The sequence below is a fragment of the Fukomys damarensis genome, unplaced genomic scaffold, assembly GCF_012274545.1.
Source record: "Fukomys damarensis isolate Sample0158 unplaced genomic scaffold, DMR_v1.0_HiC HiC_scaffold_26, whole genome shotgun sequence".
In the NCBI taxonomy this organism is placed as follows: domain Eukaryota; kingdom Metazoa; phylum Chordata; class Mammalia; order Rodentia; family Bathyergidae; genus Fukomys; species Fukomys damarensis.
Genome location: NW_022900938.1, coordinates 29,359,332 through 29,377,821, shown reverse-complemented (window position 1 = coordinate 29,377,821; position 18,490 = coordinate 29,359,332). Strand labels below are relative to the sequence as shown.

Sequence of the window (18,490 nt, the reverse complement as noted above, 5' to 3'; positions counted from 1 at the left end):
AACAGCCACTTAGCTTCATTTATTGGTGAAATCATGATTCTTTAATTTCATAGTATTGTTATTTCTATGGCAAATTGTACTATTTGTTTTTCTAATCAGAATTCTATCATGATGTCTATTAGTGGAAAGATTTTTCTCATGGAAGAAGTTATTTAAAAAATCTATCAAATTATATGAGTAAATACTCTGAATAATAATATTTAGCTAGAGGAGTATATTTAAAATTTATTCTATCTTTTCTACTGAGTCTATTCTATTTTCAAAGATGATGGCTTAGATATAATGCATATCAATAGATTTCTTGATTAATGATTATATATTGGCAAGCATAAAAAGGCTACAGACTTTTAAAAAGCAGCATTGGTTTCTCTGTGTTGTCAGCAAGGCCTATAAAATGAAGAAGCCAATTAATTTAAATTAGTCACTTTTTCTATCTTTTCTACTGAGTCTATTCTATTTTCAAAGATGATGGCTTAGATATAATGCATATCAATAGATTTCTTGATTAATGATTATATATTGGCAAGCATAAAAAGGCTACAGACTTTTAAAAAGCAGCATTGGTTTCTCTGTGTTGTCAGCAAGGCCTATAAAATGAAGAAGCCAATTAATTTAAATTAGTCACTTTTTAAACCGCTGAGCTAAATCCCAGGCCCACTTTATATTATGTTTTTGATGAGACTATGAAATATATATTTAGATGCAAGTAATCTTAAAAATATGCATTCAACTTGAGTTTTCTGTTGAGAATAAAATTTGATTTTGACCTGCCATAAACCCAAAACAACATATATTCTCAATCCTTGTATCATTAATACTTTATGTGTAAGTAGGAGTTCATAGAGAACACTTAAGTAATAAGAATGTAGTACTAGTTAGTAACCAGAAAATAAAGAGATGGCATCAATTAAATGAGAGGAGTTGGTATCTGACTGCTTAAAGCCAAAGTATTTCATTAGAACTGGTAGCCATTGTAGGTGGCTAGTACTATTATTATCAAACCTGAAAGATGGAGCCTATGGGCTGGATCTTTTGCAGACATTGAAGCTCACAAACATTTCTCTTACTTAGCCTTTATTTTGAGGAGCTTTTTGGTAGATCATGTACTAGGTTATAAAATTCATGTGAGCTTTTATGTATACAAAAGTAAGATCAAGTGAATGTTTCATTAACTGTATATATTTTAAATTGCCAACAATAAAAAGTCAGAGGCCAGCAAATGAAATACAATAAAAATGAAATATTTATTCTTTTGGCTCAACAATGAAGTAGCTCACCATTCCTTTTAGTAATAGCAATTCCCTGCATGCAGATCATCAATACACTACAGTAAATAGTTTTGTAAAAGGAATTAACATTAAACTTTTGGTTTATGCAAAAAAAAAAAAACCACAAAAATTTGTATCATGTTGGGTAATTGCACAACTTTGCTACTTTGTTCATGGCTAAAAAGGACAAAATCCATGTCATATTTTTAATAGCTTTAGTGCATCAGGAGTTAAAAAAATAAGCCTAGTTTGCATATGCAAATACTACAAAAGTTGAGTTAAAAAAAAACAAACTTCCATGAATGACAGGTTATCTTGAGGCAACCACTGTTGGTACAAAATGGTCTAAGTTGGAGTTTTTCACCAATGTATTTCCTATTAGAATGCTAGAAAATATATTATAACAAAGAAATCCACAAAACCCATCTAAATTTTATTTTAGGAAATTATCTGTTGAAAATTCTTATGGATTCAAAAGTTTGGAATTGTGATTAAAAATAAGAAGCAAAAACATCAAGTAAAATAAATAGCCATGTCATCAACCTGAAAATAATTTTCTTATGTACAAAATGCTGACAAATACAGTGATCCTATTTTTACATTATTTATATTTGAACAAGTTTTGGACATATTTTTAGCAAAATACGAAGTATGGGTTTTGACAATAGGTTGTATGTGGTGTCTTTCCTTGAAATCAAGAGAGACACCATATGATTTTTAACTTGAATTTAAAATGCAAAAGTAAAGGTGTTTTTAAATAACTTCAAACTATTCTGCTGGACATGGAGACACAAAATTAGTTGAATTCATTCTACCACCAACATGGGGCTTCTTCTAACCCAAACTTGTGAAGAATGGATTGAGTAAAATAGAATAGCATAGGCAATATTAACATGCATTAGTGATAGCCTTCAAACTGTTTATGAGTAATGAATGGCACAGGATACATTCCTGTTAGAAGCTCACAAAAGACACATATGCTGTGGTACATATTTGATTTAATAGACGTTGTTTACCAGAATATATATATGTATCTAACCCAAACTTGTGAAGAATGGATTGAGTAAAATAGAATAGCATAGGCAATATTAACATGCATTAGTGATAGCCTTCAAACTGTTTATGAGTAATGAATGGCACAGGATACATTCCTGTTAGAAGCTCACAAAAGACACATATGCTGTGGTACATATTTGATTTAATAGACGTTGTTTACCAGAATATATATATGTATATAACTGTCAGCTTTGCTGAGAGCAGAAAATGGCAAAGCAATACTCTAGCAGAAAGTGAAACAACTATTCTAAAGTGATAATTTAGATATACTTTTCTAGAACAGATTTATTAGATTATTTTTTTGGAAAGCATTTAACCAAAATTAAATATAGAGCTCTGGAACTTAGAATAAAATTTGCACTTGCTGAAACAGAATACTTTGCATAAAAATAATCCTTTAAAAATTAGAGGAGACTTTACAGGCACCTAACTGTTCAGATATAAACAAACATAATAGACTAAACACCTTTAAAATTAAAGCATATAGAAAATGGAAATATCTGAAATTGTTAACATTAGAATTTTTCTGATTTTAAGTGAGAATTTCATCTCTCAGGCAAAATATTTTTGTGTGATTATTTTAGAGATTTGTGGAGTAGGAACACTGAGTTCTTACCTAATTTTTCCAACAACATAAACTTCATTTACAAAAATAGTGACATAGTAATATGAATAAACTATGAATTAGGGATCAGAGAAATTCACTAGAAGAAATTCTGTAAAAATATGGCAGATATGGAAGTTAAAAATAGAGTGGACGCGAGTATTGTACTAAAGGTGTTTGATGTAGTTACAACGATCACTTAGCATAACTATTCCTATAGTCTAGGTAGTCATTAAGTTCTCAGCAGTGTCAGCTGGTAATGAGAGCAGCAACCTCTTGTCAATGTTGGTACCCTGTTTCACAGAGTTGCAGTGACAGAGAGGTCACTGTCTTGTATAGGCACTGACCATGAGTATTTTTGAAACAGTCAGTTTGGCGTGGACCTCCTCTGGGAGTCCAGGTGACACATTTACCTACATAGGCTGTAAACAATTGATTACAAAGATCTTTCTTTGCTTCTTTTTACTTTTGATTTTCTCTGATCTCTACCCCTTTACTGTCTTTTTCTGGCTTGTCTTTTTCAAACTTTTCCTTGTCTGGTTTTGTCACACTATCATAAGAAGGAGGAGAGGTGGTAGAGGAACTTCCATCTGTTTTTTCTGGGGTGGAATTCCCATTTAATTTGTCAATAACCATGTCATCTTTTATAGGTAAGTCAATCCTTCCTTTGATTGTCTCTTTGTTATATTTACTTGATATATTTTTTAATCTTTGCTTTAAAAGATAACATCTGAAATTACGCTGAATGATAGCAGCAGACACCTCCTCTTGTTTGCGTTTCAAAGTGGTTGTGATGGGCTCGTAGGAGACTTTGGAGGGATTGGAAGCCATGAACCGCTCTTCCATCTGTATTCGCAGGGCATCCATCTCTCCACTCTCACCCAAAACCCGCTTTGTAAAAGCAAATAAGATGTCCAGGCAGTGGATCCGGTCTCCACTGACCATGGGCAGGTCCATGGCAATGAGCTGGACTTTGTTTGGTTTTGCTATGAGAAGAGGGGGATCCAGAGCAGCTGCAAAATCGGAGAGCTTGGCAAACTCTATGAACTGAGTTGCATCAGGATCAAACTTCTCCCAGACCTCGTAGAACATCTCAAAGTCATCCTCGCTCAGGGGCTCTGCACTCTCTTCAGTGGCAACACTGAAGTTCTCCAGGATGACCGCGATGTACATGTTCACCACCACCAGAAAGGATATGATGATGTAACTGACGAAAAAGAAAATCCCCACCGATGGGTTCCCACAGTCACCTTTCACAGAGCTTCCAGGATGGATTGCATCAGGGTCACAGTCTGGAGGTGCACTGTTGAGAATAGGCGCGAGCAGTCCGTCCCAGCCCGCAGAGGTGGTGATTTGGAACAGGCAGATCATGCTGTTGCCAAAGGTCTCAAAGTTGAACATGTCATCGATTCCAGCTTCCCTCTTAACATAGGCAAAGTTGGACATTCCAAAGATGGCGTAGATGAACATGACCAGGAAGAGCAGGAGGCCGATGTTAAACAAGGCAGGAAGGGACATCATCAAAGCGAAGAGCAGCGTGCGGATCCCCTTGGCTCCTTTGATCAGACGGAGGATTCGGCCGATCCTGGCAAGACGGATCACTCGGAACAGGGTAGGGGACACGAAATATTTCTCTATCAGCTCGGCAAGAAACATTCCTGTGGAATAATACAGAACACAGCTGAATTGTGAATACAGAAACTTGTGCTTATAGGAGTGCTTCACCTGTACATGGTCTATGAAAACAGACTTGTTTTAACTATAAATCTGTGCTAAATAATCAAATCCATTCTGTAATGTTACAGTAAAGATTACTGAGTTTTAGTCAGTGAATGTATAATTTCATATTATGGGCTTTTGCAAATTCCAACTAATCTTAGCTACTGGCATGGCAATTTCAGATTATATACCCCCACTTACTATGAAAATGTGGCAATTACAAAAATTATTTCTGAAACATCTGTATACATGGTCTTTTATTTTTGAGTAATAAGAAAATGGATAATACTTGACATGAGGTTCTAAATGTGGAGTTGTATAACACACCATTTTCTCCATCCTCCTCAAATCTCAGTCCTGTCAAGATGTACCTCAGATGTCAGGACTCTTCCCTGGGAAGACTGTTAACTCCTTCCAGCAGCACTGGTCACTGCCTCTTCAGCGCTTCTTGTAGTACGAGCCCTACTGCACTGTAAGGATGTTTTTCAAAGTTACTCATTTCCTCTCCCAGCTTATGACTTCGTTTAGGACGAGGCAAGGATCCATTGCTTTTTGTTATCTGTTCTCTTCACCAAATCTAATATTCCTAATATTGTTTCTAACTAGGTAGCTTTGTCAATAGACCCAGGTTTCAGATTTTTTTATTCAAATACATTAGTTTTGAAATTCAGATTTACATGTAGTACTACTCTCAGACCTGATTTCCATGAGAAGCACCTGAGGGCATTTCGGGCACCTGTTTCACTACCACTGTGTTTCACTGTAATTTATTCTTACCCACAATGGAGAGAATCACCACCACAAAATCAAAGATGTTCCAGCCTATTGTGAAGTAGTAGTATCTGAGTGAGATGAGCTTCAGCACAAACTCTCCAGTGAACAGGACAATGAACACAAGGTTGATCCGGGACAAAACTAGGGTCATGTATTTGCTCTGGTCATCTGTTTCTACCATCATGGTGACCATGTTGAGGCAGATAAGTATCATAATGCTGATATCAAAGACTTGTCGGGTTACAAAGTCAAAGACCATTCCTTGAAATTTATTCTAGAAAGAATGACAGGACAGAGTAGGTTTAAAGTGCATCTACTTTGAAACAATAATCCAGTAAAATTGAAGATAATGTCTCTTCACTTATGGTCATGCGATGTACAGCCTTCTCACGTAACCCCAAACAATTTGGCGTGCCCCCTTTTGCTTAAAAAAACTGAAAAATATCTGGTAACAACAGAAGATATTTTGATTCACTAAGGCCACATGCAGAGACAAAGCTAAATAAAACATTTATAGATTTATAATAACTGGCTGACATTATGCACATTGTTTGATTTTCATAACTGATAATTTTATAAAAATAATTGCAACTAGTAATGAAGATTTACAAAGTAGGTTAATATAGGCTCACTTGTAGATAGATGGCTACCCCAATTAGTATATAAATAATTTAATAATTTGGTGTTATATTGTACTTTTGAAAATATTTCAGTCATTTTTCAATTCTACCTTTTCTAGTTTCATGTGTCTATGTGTTTGTTAATTTATCTATTTTGCTCTCCATCTATTGTCTACCTTTACCAATGCTTTGACAAAAGGCACGAATTTAAAACACTTTATTTTTTGTTAATTAATAACCATCTTAGGAATCACACACTTTCAAAGGTTTTTGTATTAATATGGTTGTTAAATATAATTTTATTAAATACATTTGTAATGATTTAGAATAAAAAGGAAATTACATGGCTGACCCAAAACAAAAGTTCATGAACTAACAGTGTTTCTAAGTTTCAATAATCTTCAGTAAAGTAAGGTTACTCCTTTCCATGGACAGCATCCTACATCTTTTTCTCCCTCACCCTCCACCTTCCAACTCCAGGAATTCTTAAAAATATAGTAAAATAAAGTCACTGATAGGATTCCTGAGACCTTGTCAAATCCAAGTTTTAATAATTACATGTTTTGTGATCTGGAGTACAACATTTATTTTTCTTGGTCCTCAATTTTCTTTTTCTTTACTCTTCTCAAAGGAGGACAGAAGAGTTAGAATACATCTCTGTGAACCTAATCCAACATTTTGATGCAATCCATTAATATTATGAAGCTCCACAGAGTGTGCATTCTGAATATACTTTCTGGGGGGTGCATTTAGTGAAACAATAAAGGATTTTGGAGACAGACTTCCTTTCTAAACAGGTTAGAAATATTTTCTAATCTTAAGAATGAAAGATCAAAGAGTGAGGAGGGAGACCAAGGGAAATAGGGTAAGTCTGGAAATCTCTACTTTAAAAAACACACGTTAATGTCTTACAATAAGATCAGAGAAACAGCAACCAGAGATGGTATTGGCAGTAGGAGGGTGGACCTTGCTTTGGAGAAGTTATTAGGAACTTTGAGTTGGAGGTTTACAGCTTACAAATTATAAAGAATACTACCTAAGAGCTTAGCAATTGGTACTGTGCAGAGCAGATGTAGACTATGCTAGGCAATATGAACTTTATAATTATGACTCTATATTGGTGATATCACCTAAAATATTCGGTTCAGGGCATTCTTCAACTTGATTAATGGAAACATGGCTTTATACTTTAAAGAATATGAGTAATTCTTACTGAAGGCCTAGGTATAGGTTTCTGAGGTTTCTTGGATCCAAGTTTCTTCATTGCATTGTAATACTTTTTCTGTTCTTCTGTCATAAAAATGTCTTGACCTCCAAAGTAAAGACACAGTAAAATACTGGTTACAATCCCAACATGTGTTACAATGGCACTTTTCTTAAAATATTTGAGTCTACCTTTAGTATTTTGCTCAATTTTAAATGGATATTCTCCTTTTTATACATTTATTTTGCTTATCCCATTTATGTGGCATCTGAAATACTTTAATAATATTCAAAACCTATAAGCACATAAAATTCTGATTAGTTAAGGGTCCTAACTTGATTATGCTGTGTTTAAAGAAGGTTTAAGGGCCTCAAATATATATTCCAACATAAAATATATTTTCCTTTACTGATTTAATCAACAATTCTGACCTTTTTTGTGTGTGTGCCAGACAACATCCTTGATCACAGGATTACATAGATACGAGATACTTGACACAGTGTCTTGCTCCTCAAGGGGCAAGAGACTAAAAACATAGTTGGAAAATGCATAAAGATGTGAAAAAAAAGCACCGCAGAAGCAAAAATACACTGGGAGACTTAGAGACAGGCTTTACGTAGACTATACCCTTAAGCTAAGATGTAAAGGAAGACTAAGAATTTACTAGAAAATACATCCCAAGAAGAGAAACTATTGCTTGTAAAGTCATGGAGATAAAGAGCTTTCAATATTTTGAAAACATCAGTATTAGTTTTGAGTTGGCAGAGGCAACCTAACCAACTACCATTATGTTTGGTACTATTGAAATGCAAAAAAATAAAGTTTGATTTGTTCAGAAGAGGTTAGAAAAATTCATATATATATGTGAGTAACAAGTGCTGGTAGCGATAATCGGTGAGTCCGTAGCAGGTAGCAGGGAAGCAGATACAGAGAATGAGGTGTGGAAGATGAAGCTGGAAAACTGGATGGAGAAAATTTCTGAAAGTCTCCCCTGGTATTTTGAAACAGTGTCAGATTGTTGTGTCAGAGACACTCCAGCCGTTCTGCAGGGGATGAACCTAGAGAGGAGCTACTGACTAGGTCCTGTAACTTAATTGACCACCTAGTAAACTGAAAATAATATAAACCAAGTCTGTCATACTAACAGGTATTATTTAACATATAGAAACTCAAAATAGTGAAAGGTGCAAGCTAAGAAATACTTATCTTCTTTTTTTGCTGGTTGAAGTTATCTATGATGACACCAATGAATAGATTCAGAGTGAAGAATGATCCGAAGATGATAAAGATGACAAAATATAAGTACATATATAGATTTTCTTCATATACAGGCTGAAGTTTAACCTAAATCATATTGAAAATATTAAATGACACTAAAATGATAAATACTTAATGCAGTGAATGTTACTTAACAGAATACTTTTATCTTGTCTTAAGATAGTTTTATAAAAAGAATTTTTTCAAATGATCATGAAAATCTACAAATATTACCATTGTTCTTGAGTCTATTTTCCCATTTTGCCTTACCTGTCACATTCTTTTGCATAAATTAAAGTGATAGAAGCAGGAAAAATGTCTTGTGTGTATTATTAGTCTTATTATTGTAAGTTCTTGCAATATTTTGTGTGGCTTTGAAAATGCTAGCTCTTGGAAATATAGATAGCTTCACTAGCAGAATAACGACTTCTAAGAGGAAATTACAGCATAAACAGATATATTTTGAGGAATTATTTTTATTTATATTTTCAAAATTGAGTTTCCATGAAGCTTGTTTTCTTTTTGTATCATAATATTCTTGGAAACTGCTTTGAAGACTAGTTTATCAGACTCTCCACAGATAGAAAGAGAAATTATTCTGCTACTGAGAAATTTTCTTACAGAATAGTCTCATTTATGGGCTAAGGTGATTTTCTGATCCATGCAGTTAGGTAATCATTCATAGTAGATATGTATTAGAAATATATTAACCAAAATATTTATGTAAAGGCATAATAGCTCACACTGACAATTTTTATACGCAATGATAAATATTCTGATTTCATGTAATATAACATTCTAGGTATTTTAGTTACATTACCTACAATATTTACCAAGAAAAATCTAATGACTATAAATAGATTGTAGTCAAGAGATAACTTACATCTCGTGAATCAACAGCTGCATACATAATATCCATCCAGCCTTTAAATGTGGCCTGTAAACAACATATATTTGAATTCTACAAATTTCACCCAAGATTGGCATTGTATGTGATGAAAATCTGACACTATTATTACAAAATGATTTTGTACAATATTATGAAACTTTCTAGGAAAAGAATGAAATGAAGAAAAGAAATTGAAATTTTAAAAAGGTTTATATTTCAGGTCTGGAATTTGCTTTCTTTGTTTCCCTTGGAAGATATTCTATTTTGATAGAAAAAGTTAACTAGAAGGGAAAAGAAAAAATATGAGAAAAGGAAAAAAATGGAAACAGTCTTTGTAAATAGGGAAGGATGGAGGGGGTGGAGGGCAGGGGAATGGGGAAAAATGAGAATCAAGATACATCATGTAAAGGTACAAGATCCCAACGATGAATATAACTGTACTGTATACCTAAAAAGTGCCAATAAACTCAATGAAGAAAAAAAACCCTAGAAATTGATTGATGAAATTTCCATCTCAGACTTATATTCTTTTAATATGAAAAGTAAGCTCCATGATTCAAACCTATGGCTACGTTTAAACACAATTTAATAATTTTCTCTATTTGTTAATCAGTATATTTACTGTCAGTTATGTAGAAATATTTAACATCATATATTTAAAAATCCACATTTCTACTTAAAGTAGAATCATATTTCTTTAGACATTGTTACAATTAGTTATTTGGCTAATAATACATTTAATGAATCACTATAATGTACACATTTTATTTTAATATATAAAATTATTCCTTTGGGTATGATCACTATAGGGAAGTAAAAATGATAGTAATGTTCAAGAAGAAGAACAAAAACAAAAACAAGAAAAAAAATAGGAAGAAGGTATGTAATATTGCATTAAAATATATTGAAAGCTTCACAACAGGGAATTATAAAAATAATTACATCTTTATAGTCAAATCTAGCAAATATCATTGGTGCTATCAACTACTTTCTACTGTCAGAGTATAATCATACAAATGAAAAACATCAGAGGAATAATTTAACTTAAATAATTCTCAATATGCTTTCAAAACTCAAACAGTAGCCACTTACCACTTGAAGCAATGCAAGATAGCCAGCACCAACATTATCAAAGTTTACTTTCACGTTTTTCCACCGAGCTTGCTTGCCAAGGGCCTGGCAATCACTCAAATTGTTGACATCACTAACTTCAAACATGTTACCAGTTGTCATGTTAACACAGTGATAGAACTTGCCAGCAAACAGATTCACACCCATGATGCTAAAGATCAGCCAGAAGATGAGACAAACCAAAAGCACATTCATGATGGAGGGAATTGCTCCAACTAGGGCATTCACAACCACCTAGAAGGAGAAATGGATAAAAGACAGAGTGCAAATTGCCAAAATGGAAACCACTCCATTCACTTAGGTATTTAGTGTTGAAATGTTTGAATAGAGTTAAGTAATAATGTCAGTGGATTCCTAGTTCTAAAATGTTCCTACTTGATAAAGGAAAACAAATAAGAACACAAGTAAACAATTAAAGATTTAAGGAAAGCAAAAATACACCAATGTATGCAAAGAAATAAAAACCTGACAAAGTGGATGGAGTCAGAAAGTATTTGTATGCTAGGGAAGACAGAAAAAAAATGCATTAAATGCAAACAGAAAAGATAATCATCTTTCAACAATACATTTTAATTTTTAAGTGTATGAATTGTTGATTTTAAAAACATGAGTAAATAAACCTTTTACAAGTAAGCAAGATAGTCAAAATTAAACACATACACTTAGAGCAGCTAACTTTTTATAACTATGAAAAATAAGTACGGGAATGTACAATATCCTTTTATTATGATTGTTAAATTCTAATTTTAAAATGTATATTAAATTAAGAATAAGACATAACATTTATCTATAGAGGTAAGAATACAGAATATAGCTTATTATTATACCAAGTCTCTTAAATGTTCTTTTTGGGAGTACATGCTATTTCATCAAACCAGGTTGTTCTATTTGGTTAAGGGAAAATTCAACCCCTTTCATCTCATAAAATTGAGAAAAGGCTAAGATGAATTTTAAAAATCTCTAAGGAGGTCAACATTTAATTTAATTCTAGTTCATTTTGAACTGTTTTGTTTAGAATATATATTCAATTAAATTATTGTTTCATTTAAAATAAAAAAGACATTACTTTAGAAATCAAAAATTTTAAGTTGACATTTAAAAATCTCAAGTCCAAAATTATAAACAATTTTTTTTGCTAATTCAATTTTATTTCTTCTAGAAGTAAAACCACATATATTACAGTTGCCCGTTTTTTCCCCTAATGAAATTTTCATAAAATCTTCCATACTCCTATAAATCCATTTATTTTAAAATAAATATATGACCCATTTAGTTGGAATTTTTGTGCTTTCCTACAACTGAATAAAAAATGTTAGAATATTTGTCAGATTAGAGAAAATTTTTAGCTTTCTGTTATGTTCAATTACTATCTTCTCTTTAAAATGAGCTATTAATATGAAACCATGAAACCAGATGAGAGCTTAAGTATTATTAGTGATGGTAGAAGATTGTTTGGAAAAGAACTTGAAGTTGTATAATAATTGTTATGTATTCATTAGCAGTGGCAGTGAAATAAAATTATAATATAAAAATCAAGAATTTCTTTCCTTACAACGCTTTTGGAGTGTCTGGAGAGTAGTTTCCTTCTCCCTGATGAGTAAAACTTGCAGTCAAGGCTAAAGCAATTTTATTGCACCAAGCAAATCACCTCCTAACATAAAAACCCTGTAATATTGAAGAAATTCAATAGCCATGTACATTTGCAAAACAAATTAAACAAAGTTGGCTTTTGTGTAAAACAGTACTGTGAGGGGCGTGGCAAGTGTGTGCTTTATGTTAGGAACCATGATATGTACACAAAGGAGAAGAATAGGAGAGGACATGCAAGTGCTGTGGAAAAAGTAAAGCGCATTCAGAGAATGTTCTCATCTATAAAACAAAGCCTGAGGATGTCTCAGCACTTAGCAAATTATCCTAGCAACTTATTTTGCTTCCTTAATATATAAAGATTTTGTAATTTAATTTTGTTTTCTTGTACAATTATAGTTTTTACTACTGATATTAAATCAACAAGTGAAGTACATAAAACCAATTTTGCCTTTTATTCATTGCCAATACCTTTCCAGGAATTAACTTTATTTAAAAGCACAAAAAGCCCCTCCTAAGAAGAAAGCCAACAGTGAGTCATTTCAAAATACATGACAGTGAGAAGAAATAATTGGCAGCATTCAATTTATGGATGTTGTATGATCCCTGGATTGTAATCTTAGCTCTGCCAAAATTTCTCAGGATCTGTTTATTTCTAGAGATCAGGCGTAGTGATGTCTAAGATCTGGCTCTAAAATTCAGAAATTCTGTACATTTCAGAAGAGTATGCTCTCTTTCTGCATATAAATCCAATACAATGCCTCTTGTAGAGTTTCTAGTCTTACCCTCATGCCTTCAAACCGGGATAAGGCTCTTAAAGGTCTTAAAGCTCGTAGTGTCCGTAGGGATTTGATGGCACCAAGTTCTGAGTAGCCAAGAGCATTGGCTACCAAGCTGACCAAAGAAACCTATGAAATTAAAGCATATTAATTAGTTCATCAAGAAATAAACTGTCCACAAAAGGCAAAGGATGTAGTGTCTATTTTTTAGTGCTCACAAAATGTAAGCTTGGATATTCCTTGGCAATATTTATCTTTTGCATATTGGGATTGTTGTACACAGCCAGCTTCATATCATACTATTGGCATTTCTTACTAGGGAGTCCGAAATGCTTGCTCATTTTCATAAATATTTACAAAATCCTTTATCTAGATATTTTACAACAGAGATCTCTTTTATACCTGGACATATACAAGTGATAATTCAGGGATTAGTTTAAAAACCAGAGGCTCTGTGCTTATTGCTTAGAAAGCATATTTTTCTCCTCAATTTTTTTGGTACGGGGGATTGAACTCAGGACCTTGTGTTGGTGAGCCTGGCAGCAGAACCACTGAGCTAAATCCCTGGTCCTCTCCTCAATTTTTGTAGCAACTTGTTTATGCATTTTGGAGACATTTGCCATAAAATAGAGTCAATCAGTCTGATTCCTGTTTCCCCTTCCAGGTCACATAAGTTTATTATTAGCTGGGATAGAACATCGTTTTCTTAATATGCTTAACGCTGTCTAGTTGAACATACCTTACTGTGTATGTGCTGTATAAATAAATAAGGGAAATAAATGAGAGAAAATTTTACCTGGAAAGATTTTATTCAAACTGTTGGACCTTTGATATGAATACAGCACCCCCCCTTTTTAAAAGAAAGATTAAGCAATTTTCTGATATTTATACACGTTACACATGTTTGATATATGAAAGATTAAAGAAGGCATGTGTTTGGGACGTACATCATTTGCTGTGATTTTTATTCAGCATAATTTGATGCGTACATGCATAAATCCCAAGAAGTGGCACTATTGGTAATTACCTTTTTATTGTTGAGGAAGCTGAGTGCTATCCACACACACTGAAGGAAGAAGGAGGAGGAGAAGGAGAACAAAAAAGAAGAGATGAGGGAGGAGGAGAAGGAAGAGGTGGGGGAGGGGAGGAAGAAGAAGATAGCAGGAAGGAAGAACACTTCACAGCTAAAGTAAGGACTTTAACCTTCAGCATCCTTTTAAAAATTCCTCATGTGAAACAGAAAACAAAAAATATGATCTTAATATTAATGACTTTTCTCAGTTCTTACAAAGATCACGGTACTTTCCTTGATGCACCGGAGCAAAGTTAATTCATTGAATTCATTGGGTTACTAACAGGCTTTGGGGCTTAATTTTCTTTAAAAAAATCTGTTGAAATGAGTGCAAGTGTGAATTCCCTCAATAATCTTGTGATGTGAGATGAAATCAACAGTCTTCTTAATATTGTGTCAAGGACGGTATCAAAACTAGAACCCAGGCTCTAAAGGCAAATGGAGTCATTGTCCTTTAGTATTTAATTTAGTACATATCTCACAGAATTTAACAAGATAATAAGTGACTTAAATATTGTACATGATCAGTGACAAGATAATGTATGAAACTATTCATTTTCTGTCTTGGGCTTGCAGCTAGAGAAGATTGATAAGACGGAAAAGATTATTAGATAACTCATAGTGTTCTATGTTGTGCGCTCCTTTGCCTCAGTAGGCATTAACAGCTTTTTTATGCTTTTGGAGTTACTTTCTGAAGTCTTCTTTTATCCTGTCAACCATCTTGTTTAAGGTCATGGCTTTTTAACATGAAGTGGCTGCAAATTTCTCAAGTTCCTAAAGTAAGGAAGTGCATACTGTGAAAAGAAAAGAAAGTCATGTCCAGAACCAGTAAGTGCTGAAAGGCATGAAGTTCAAAAGCTAGGAAGCACTGATTGCCTTATCCACTAAGCTCAGGAATTTACAGTGTTAGACAAGCCCAAAACTTTGAAATTGCTTTTTCCAATGAATCTAATGTCTCAGGGAACAGGGAACAGAGTGGTTAGTTGGAATCCTGATGTAATGAGGACCAGTAGTATTTACAACCATTTTTCTAGGCTGCCATGTCTAAGAGTTTCTGAAAATTCCAAGATGGAGATCATTAAAAAGCACCTGACGTTGGATTTTCTGACCAATTTCTGTGGAGGTTTGTAGAGTTTTTGATTTATTTAGGAAATCAGAAGGAATTTAAAAGATTTACAGAGCAGGGGATTTAGCTCAGTGGTTCCACCACCTGCCTCACAAGCACAAGGACCTGAGTTCGATCCCCAGCACCAAAGAGAACAAAACAAACAAACAAAAAATAAAGGATTTATAGAATTTTGAGAATATTCACTGCAGATTAGTTTAACCAAGTAATTTAGAATGTTTATTGTCTATGAAAATTTCTCTGATAATATTATTACAATCTTATACAAAAAATTTGTTTAGCTTGCATTTGACCTAAGCTAAAATTCAAATTTATTTTAATTAATTATGGTTAATATTGAATTAATTATGGTAATTTAATTAGTTACTGCTAATTAACCAATCTTACAAAAATCTTGATATGTCTAAAAGGCAATTTGGAAATAAGGCAGTTGAGAGGTCTTTAAAGCAGAGGTAGATTCTTGCTAAGAAGAATTTTATCTAAGTAGATTCCATCTAAACAGAACTCAAAATATTATCCTTTAAAGAAAAAGCAGAAAAGAATAATTCAACCAGATTGTTGAATTCATTATAAATGGATGGAAATCAAAGGTGTATATAAAAAATGAATGAAAAAAGTTCCAATGACATTAACACACACTGAGATATAGCATGTGGATAATATGGCAAGGTATTAAATCAGAGGAGAAAGACCACATCTGATTATTAATTAAAATAGAAGCCATTTGGAGGATAATGATATTGGGGAATTTCCTCATATCTTTCTCCAAACAATTCAAAATTGAGCAATACTTAAAACATAAAATTAAAAACTAATAGGAAAAAAAGTATTCAAGGTATAAAACTAGGTGAAAACAAGGAAATATTCTTAATGACCTTATGAGAAAAGTTCTTCATATGCATTTAAAAAACCAAGAAGAAAAAGGGACTGATAAATGTAACTAAACCAATATAAAAAATTTCCACATGACAAAAAAATCGAGACAAAAGCCGTAAAAAGGCAAGTTGCTCATAAAACATGACAATATAACAAATCTCCTTACTATAAAAGGAATTTCTACAAATCAGTAAATAAAACATACAACTCTTTCTGGACTTGAACTTTAATCTATCTTTTTGAACAAGGTATTTATTTATGATCCCTACTGAATAAAATTCAACCAGAATGAAAGCAAAGGAGTACAAAGAAAATGGGATATGAAACAAGGAGATGAGTTTTCAGAAATTCTTGCTTACACAGGAATTACTACTTTGGCAGAGGGAAAGCAACTGAAACCTGGGTGTCGGTAGAAGCAAAGCAAATTGTTTCAGTGAATATGTGAAAAGCTCTAAACCTCAATGCACCAGGCTCCTGGAGATTGGGGGAGGGGGAATTGTTAAGGCTGAAGTCAGAAGTGATTCAAAGTCTGTATCCAGGAAAACCAGATCCATCACTGTGACCTTGCAAAAGAGCAGAATTTAATACATCTTCACAGGTAAAGGTAGAATTTATTCTTGCTACAGAGGTCAGCACATAGAAACCTTAATCTGCATTGTGGTTGAGTTGCGCTGTCCAATCACAAAAGCCTCTTCAAATATTATGCACTTGAGGTTCCCCCTTAATAGTAGCAAAAGGTTTAAATAGCATGTACATTAATTCAATGTTTCTTACAGCTAGGGCACCTGGAACTTCAGATTGCTAAGTGAAAACCTCCCAGCCTTCACCCCAGAGCAAGCCTATTTTCTATTTGCTAGGTCCTTCCTAAAAGGGGGTTCAGGTCATTGAGAAGCAGGTACAAAGCTACTATGAGAGCCGTGACAAAGGATTTCTGATAAAGAATGGAGCCTATGGCTCCTGGGGATAGAGGAGTTTGGTCAACTGGGGTGAGTGACAGCAGGAATGGACTGGAGCTTTCTGAGAGATCAGAGTAATTCCCATGCAACATCAGTCAGAAATGGGAACTCACTTTTGAACAGTGAACATTTGTAACTCAGAGCCTGCCTCTTTGCTGTTGGCATCCTTTCAACTTCAGTCTTAGGCTTTTATAGTTTGTTGGTCTTCATACATGATTAGAAAATTCACAGTGCTCAAAAGTTACCATCTTGGTAGCTATAGAATTTTTTGTGTCACAATGGGAAGTAGACTTCAGTATTCATCCTTGCAGAAGGGATGAGGAATCTGGTGGTGTGTCATTGGGAATGCTGTGTGGCACAGAAAAACCATGGCTTCCAAAGAACTTTACAAAATCTAAAAAGTAGTCTTTGTTTTCAAAGGAGGACTTTGAATCAGGTGATCATTCTAAATTTACTTCCTTATCTGGAATTCTTAAAGCATAAATTTCAATATCATTAAAGTAAAATCACACTGTATGCTATTTATGCAGAAAAAGACAAATCACAGTATCTTTCTTAATGGTGCATCATCTTTAATTAAGCACAACCTTGGAAGAAAATTTTCAAAGTGTTGGTTTAATTGATAGTGAGCATGATTAGGGATGTATAATTATGGGATGTATACTTACACATCTATCCTGGGGTTTACATTTTTTTTGTAAAGTCACAATCTTTTTTTATATTTTTGCATAATATATTTAAGATATATACCATATGACAACTAGATAACTACTTTATGCCTCAGTTTTCTCATCCAAAAAACTGATATATTATCGGTGGATGTCTCATAGGTTAAAGTTAAATGAATTAAGACACATTTAAAGACATTGGTCAATTTATGGTTCAGTGAAGATTAGTTGTCACTAATATTACAAATAAAAACCCTTTTCTGTCTTTGCTATCAACATTTAGAATCCTGGATGATGAGCTACATCCCATGTAAAGGCGCTCAAGAAGAAAAGGGGCCAAATGGAACTTCTTAAGCAAGATGTTTGCTGAGGTCTTAGCTGAAGCAGGAAGCACAATTAAAATATTGCCTGGTTCACTCAGTCACAGTGGTGGTGGCCAGGGATGTGACTCAGTGGCATCACACCTGCTTAGTAAGCACAAGTTCCTGTGTTCTATCTCTGGTACAAAAAAAAAAAGATAAGTCATAGTGGTGTTGATGTACTGTTGAAGAGGAGTGACCAGACCCCAACTCACTCATAAGTAGGTTTGCTTATTGCAGGAGAGTTTTCATATTGAGGCTGTGAGAGGTAGAAGAGAGAAAAGCTGAAGATAACACTTGGCTCAGCTTTGTGAATTCAAGAAGAAATGAATGACAGATGGGGAAGGATAGCAGATAGGAGGAGTATTGGTAGATATCACTAAAAACAATTGAAATGTGATTCATAGATTTCAAAGAATGGGATGTAGAAATTTATAGTTCAATTAATAGAGCTACGTGTTTTGAATCTTGCCAGTGCAATTTTTTCCTTGGTAATAAATTAGTAATGATAAAGTATAATTAAATTGTTCCCCAAAATGGGCATG

At 33.7% G+C, this 18,490-nt stretch overlaps 1 protein-coding gene across 7 annotated transcripts in view; it reads right to left on the bottom strand.

Annotated features, from left to right (window-relative positions):
* Positions 1-2,590: 2,590 nt before the first annotated feature.
* Positions 2,591-18,490, bottom strand: part of Scn3a (sodium voltage-gated channel alpha subunit 3) — a 107,685-nt gene continuing 91,785 nt past the window's right edge. For 5 of the 7 annotated variants that reach the window (XM_033756326.1, XM_033756327.1, XM_033756329.1 and 2 more), the window contains exons 22-28: positions 12,895-13,017; positions 10,484-10,756; positions 9,386-9,439; positions 8,452-8,589; positions 7,255-7,359; positions 5,425-5,695; positions 2,591-4,586 (exon numbers count right to left, since the gene is read on the bottom strand). In XM_033756326.1, coding sequence (XP_033612217.1) covers positions 3,391-4,586; positions 5,425-5,695; positions 7,255-7,359; positions 8,452-8,589; positions 9,386-9,439; positions 10,484-10,756; positions 12,895-13,017 — 2,160 coding nt within the window. In that variant the 3' untranslated portion in view covers positions 2,591-3,390. The remainder of the gene's footprint in view (positions 4,587-5,424; positions 5,696-7,254; positions 7,360-8,451; positions 8,590-9,385; positions 9,440-10,483; positions 10,757-12,894; positions 13,018-18,490) is intronic. The other 2 variants (XM_010606876.2, XM_033756330.1) reach the window with 2 other exon arrangements.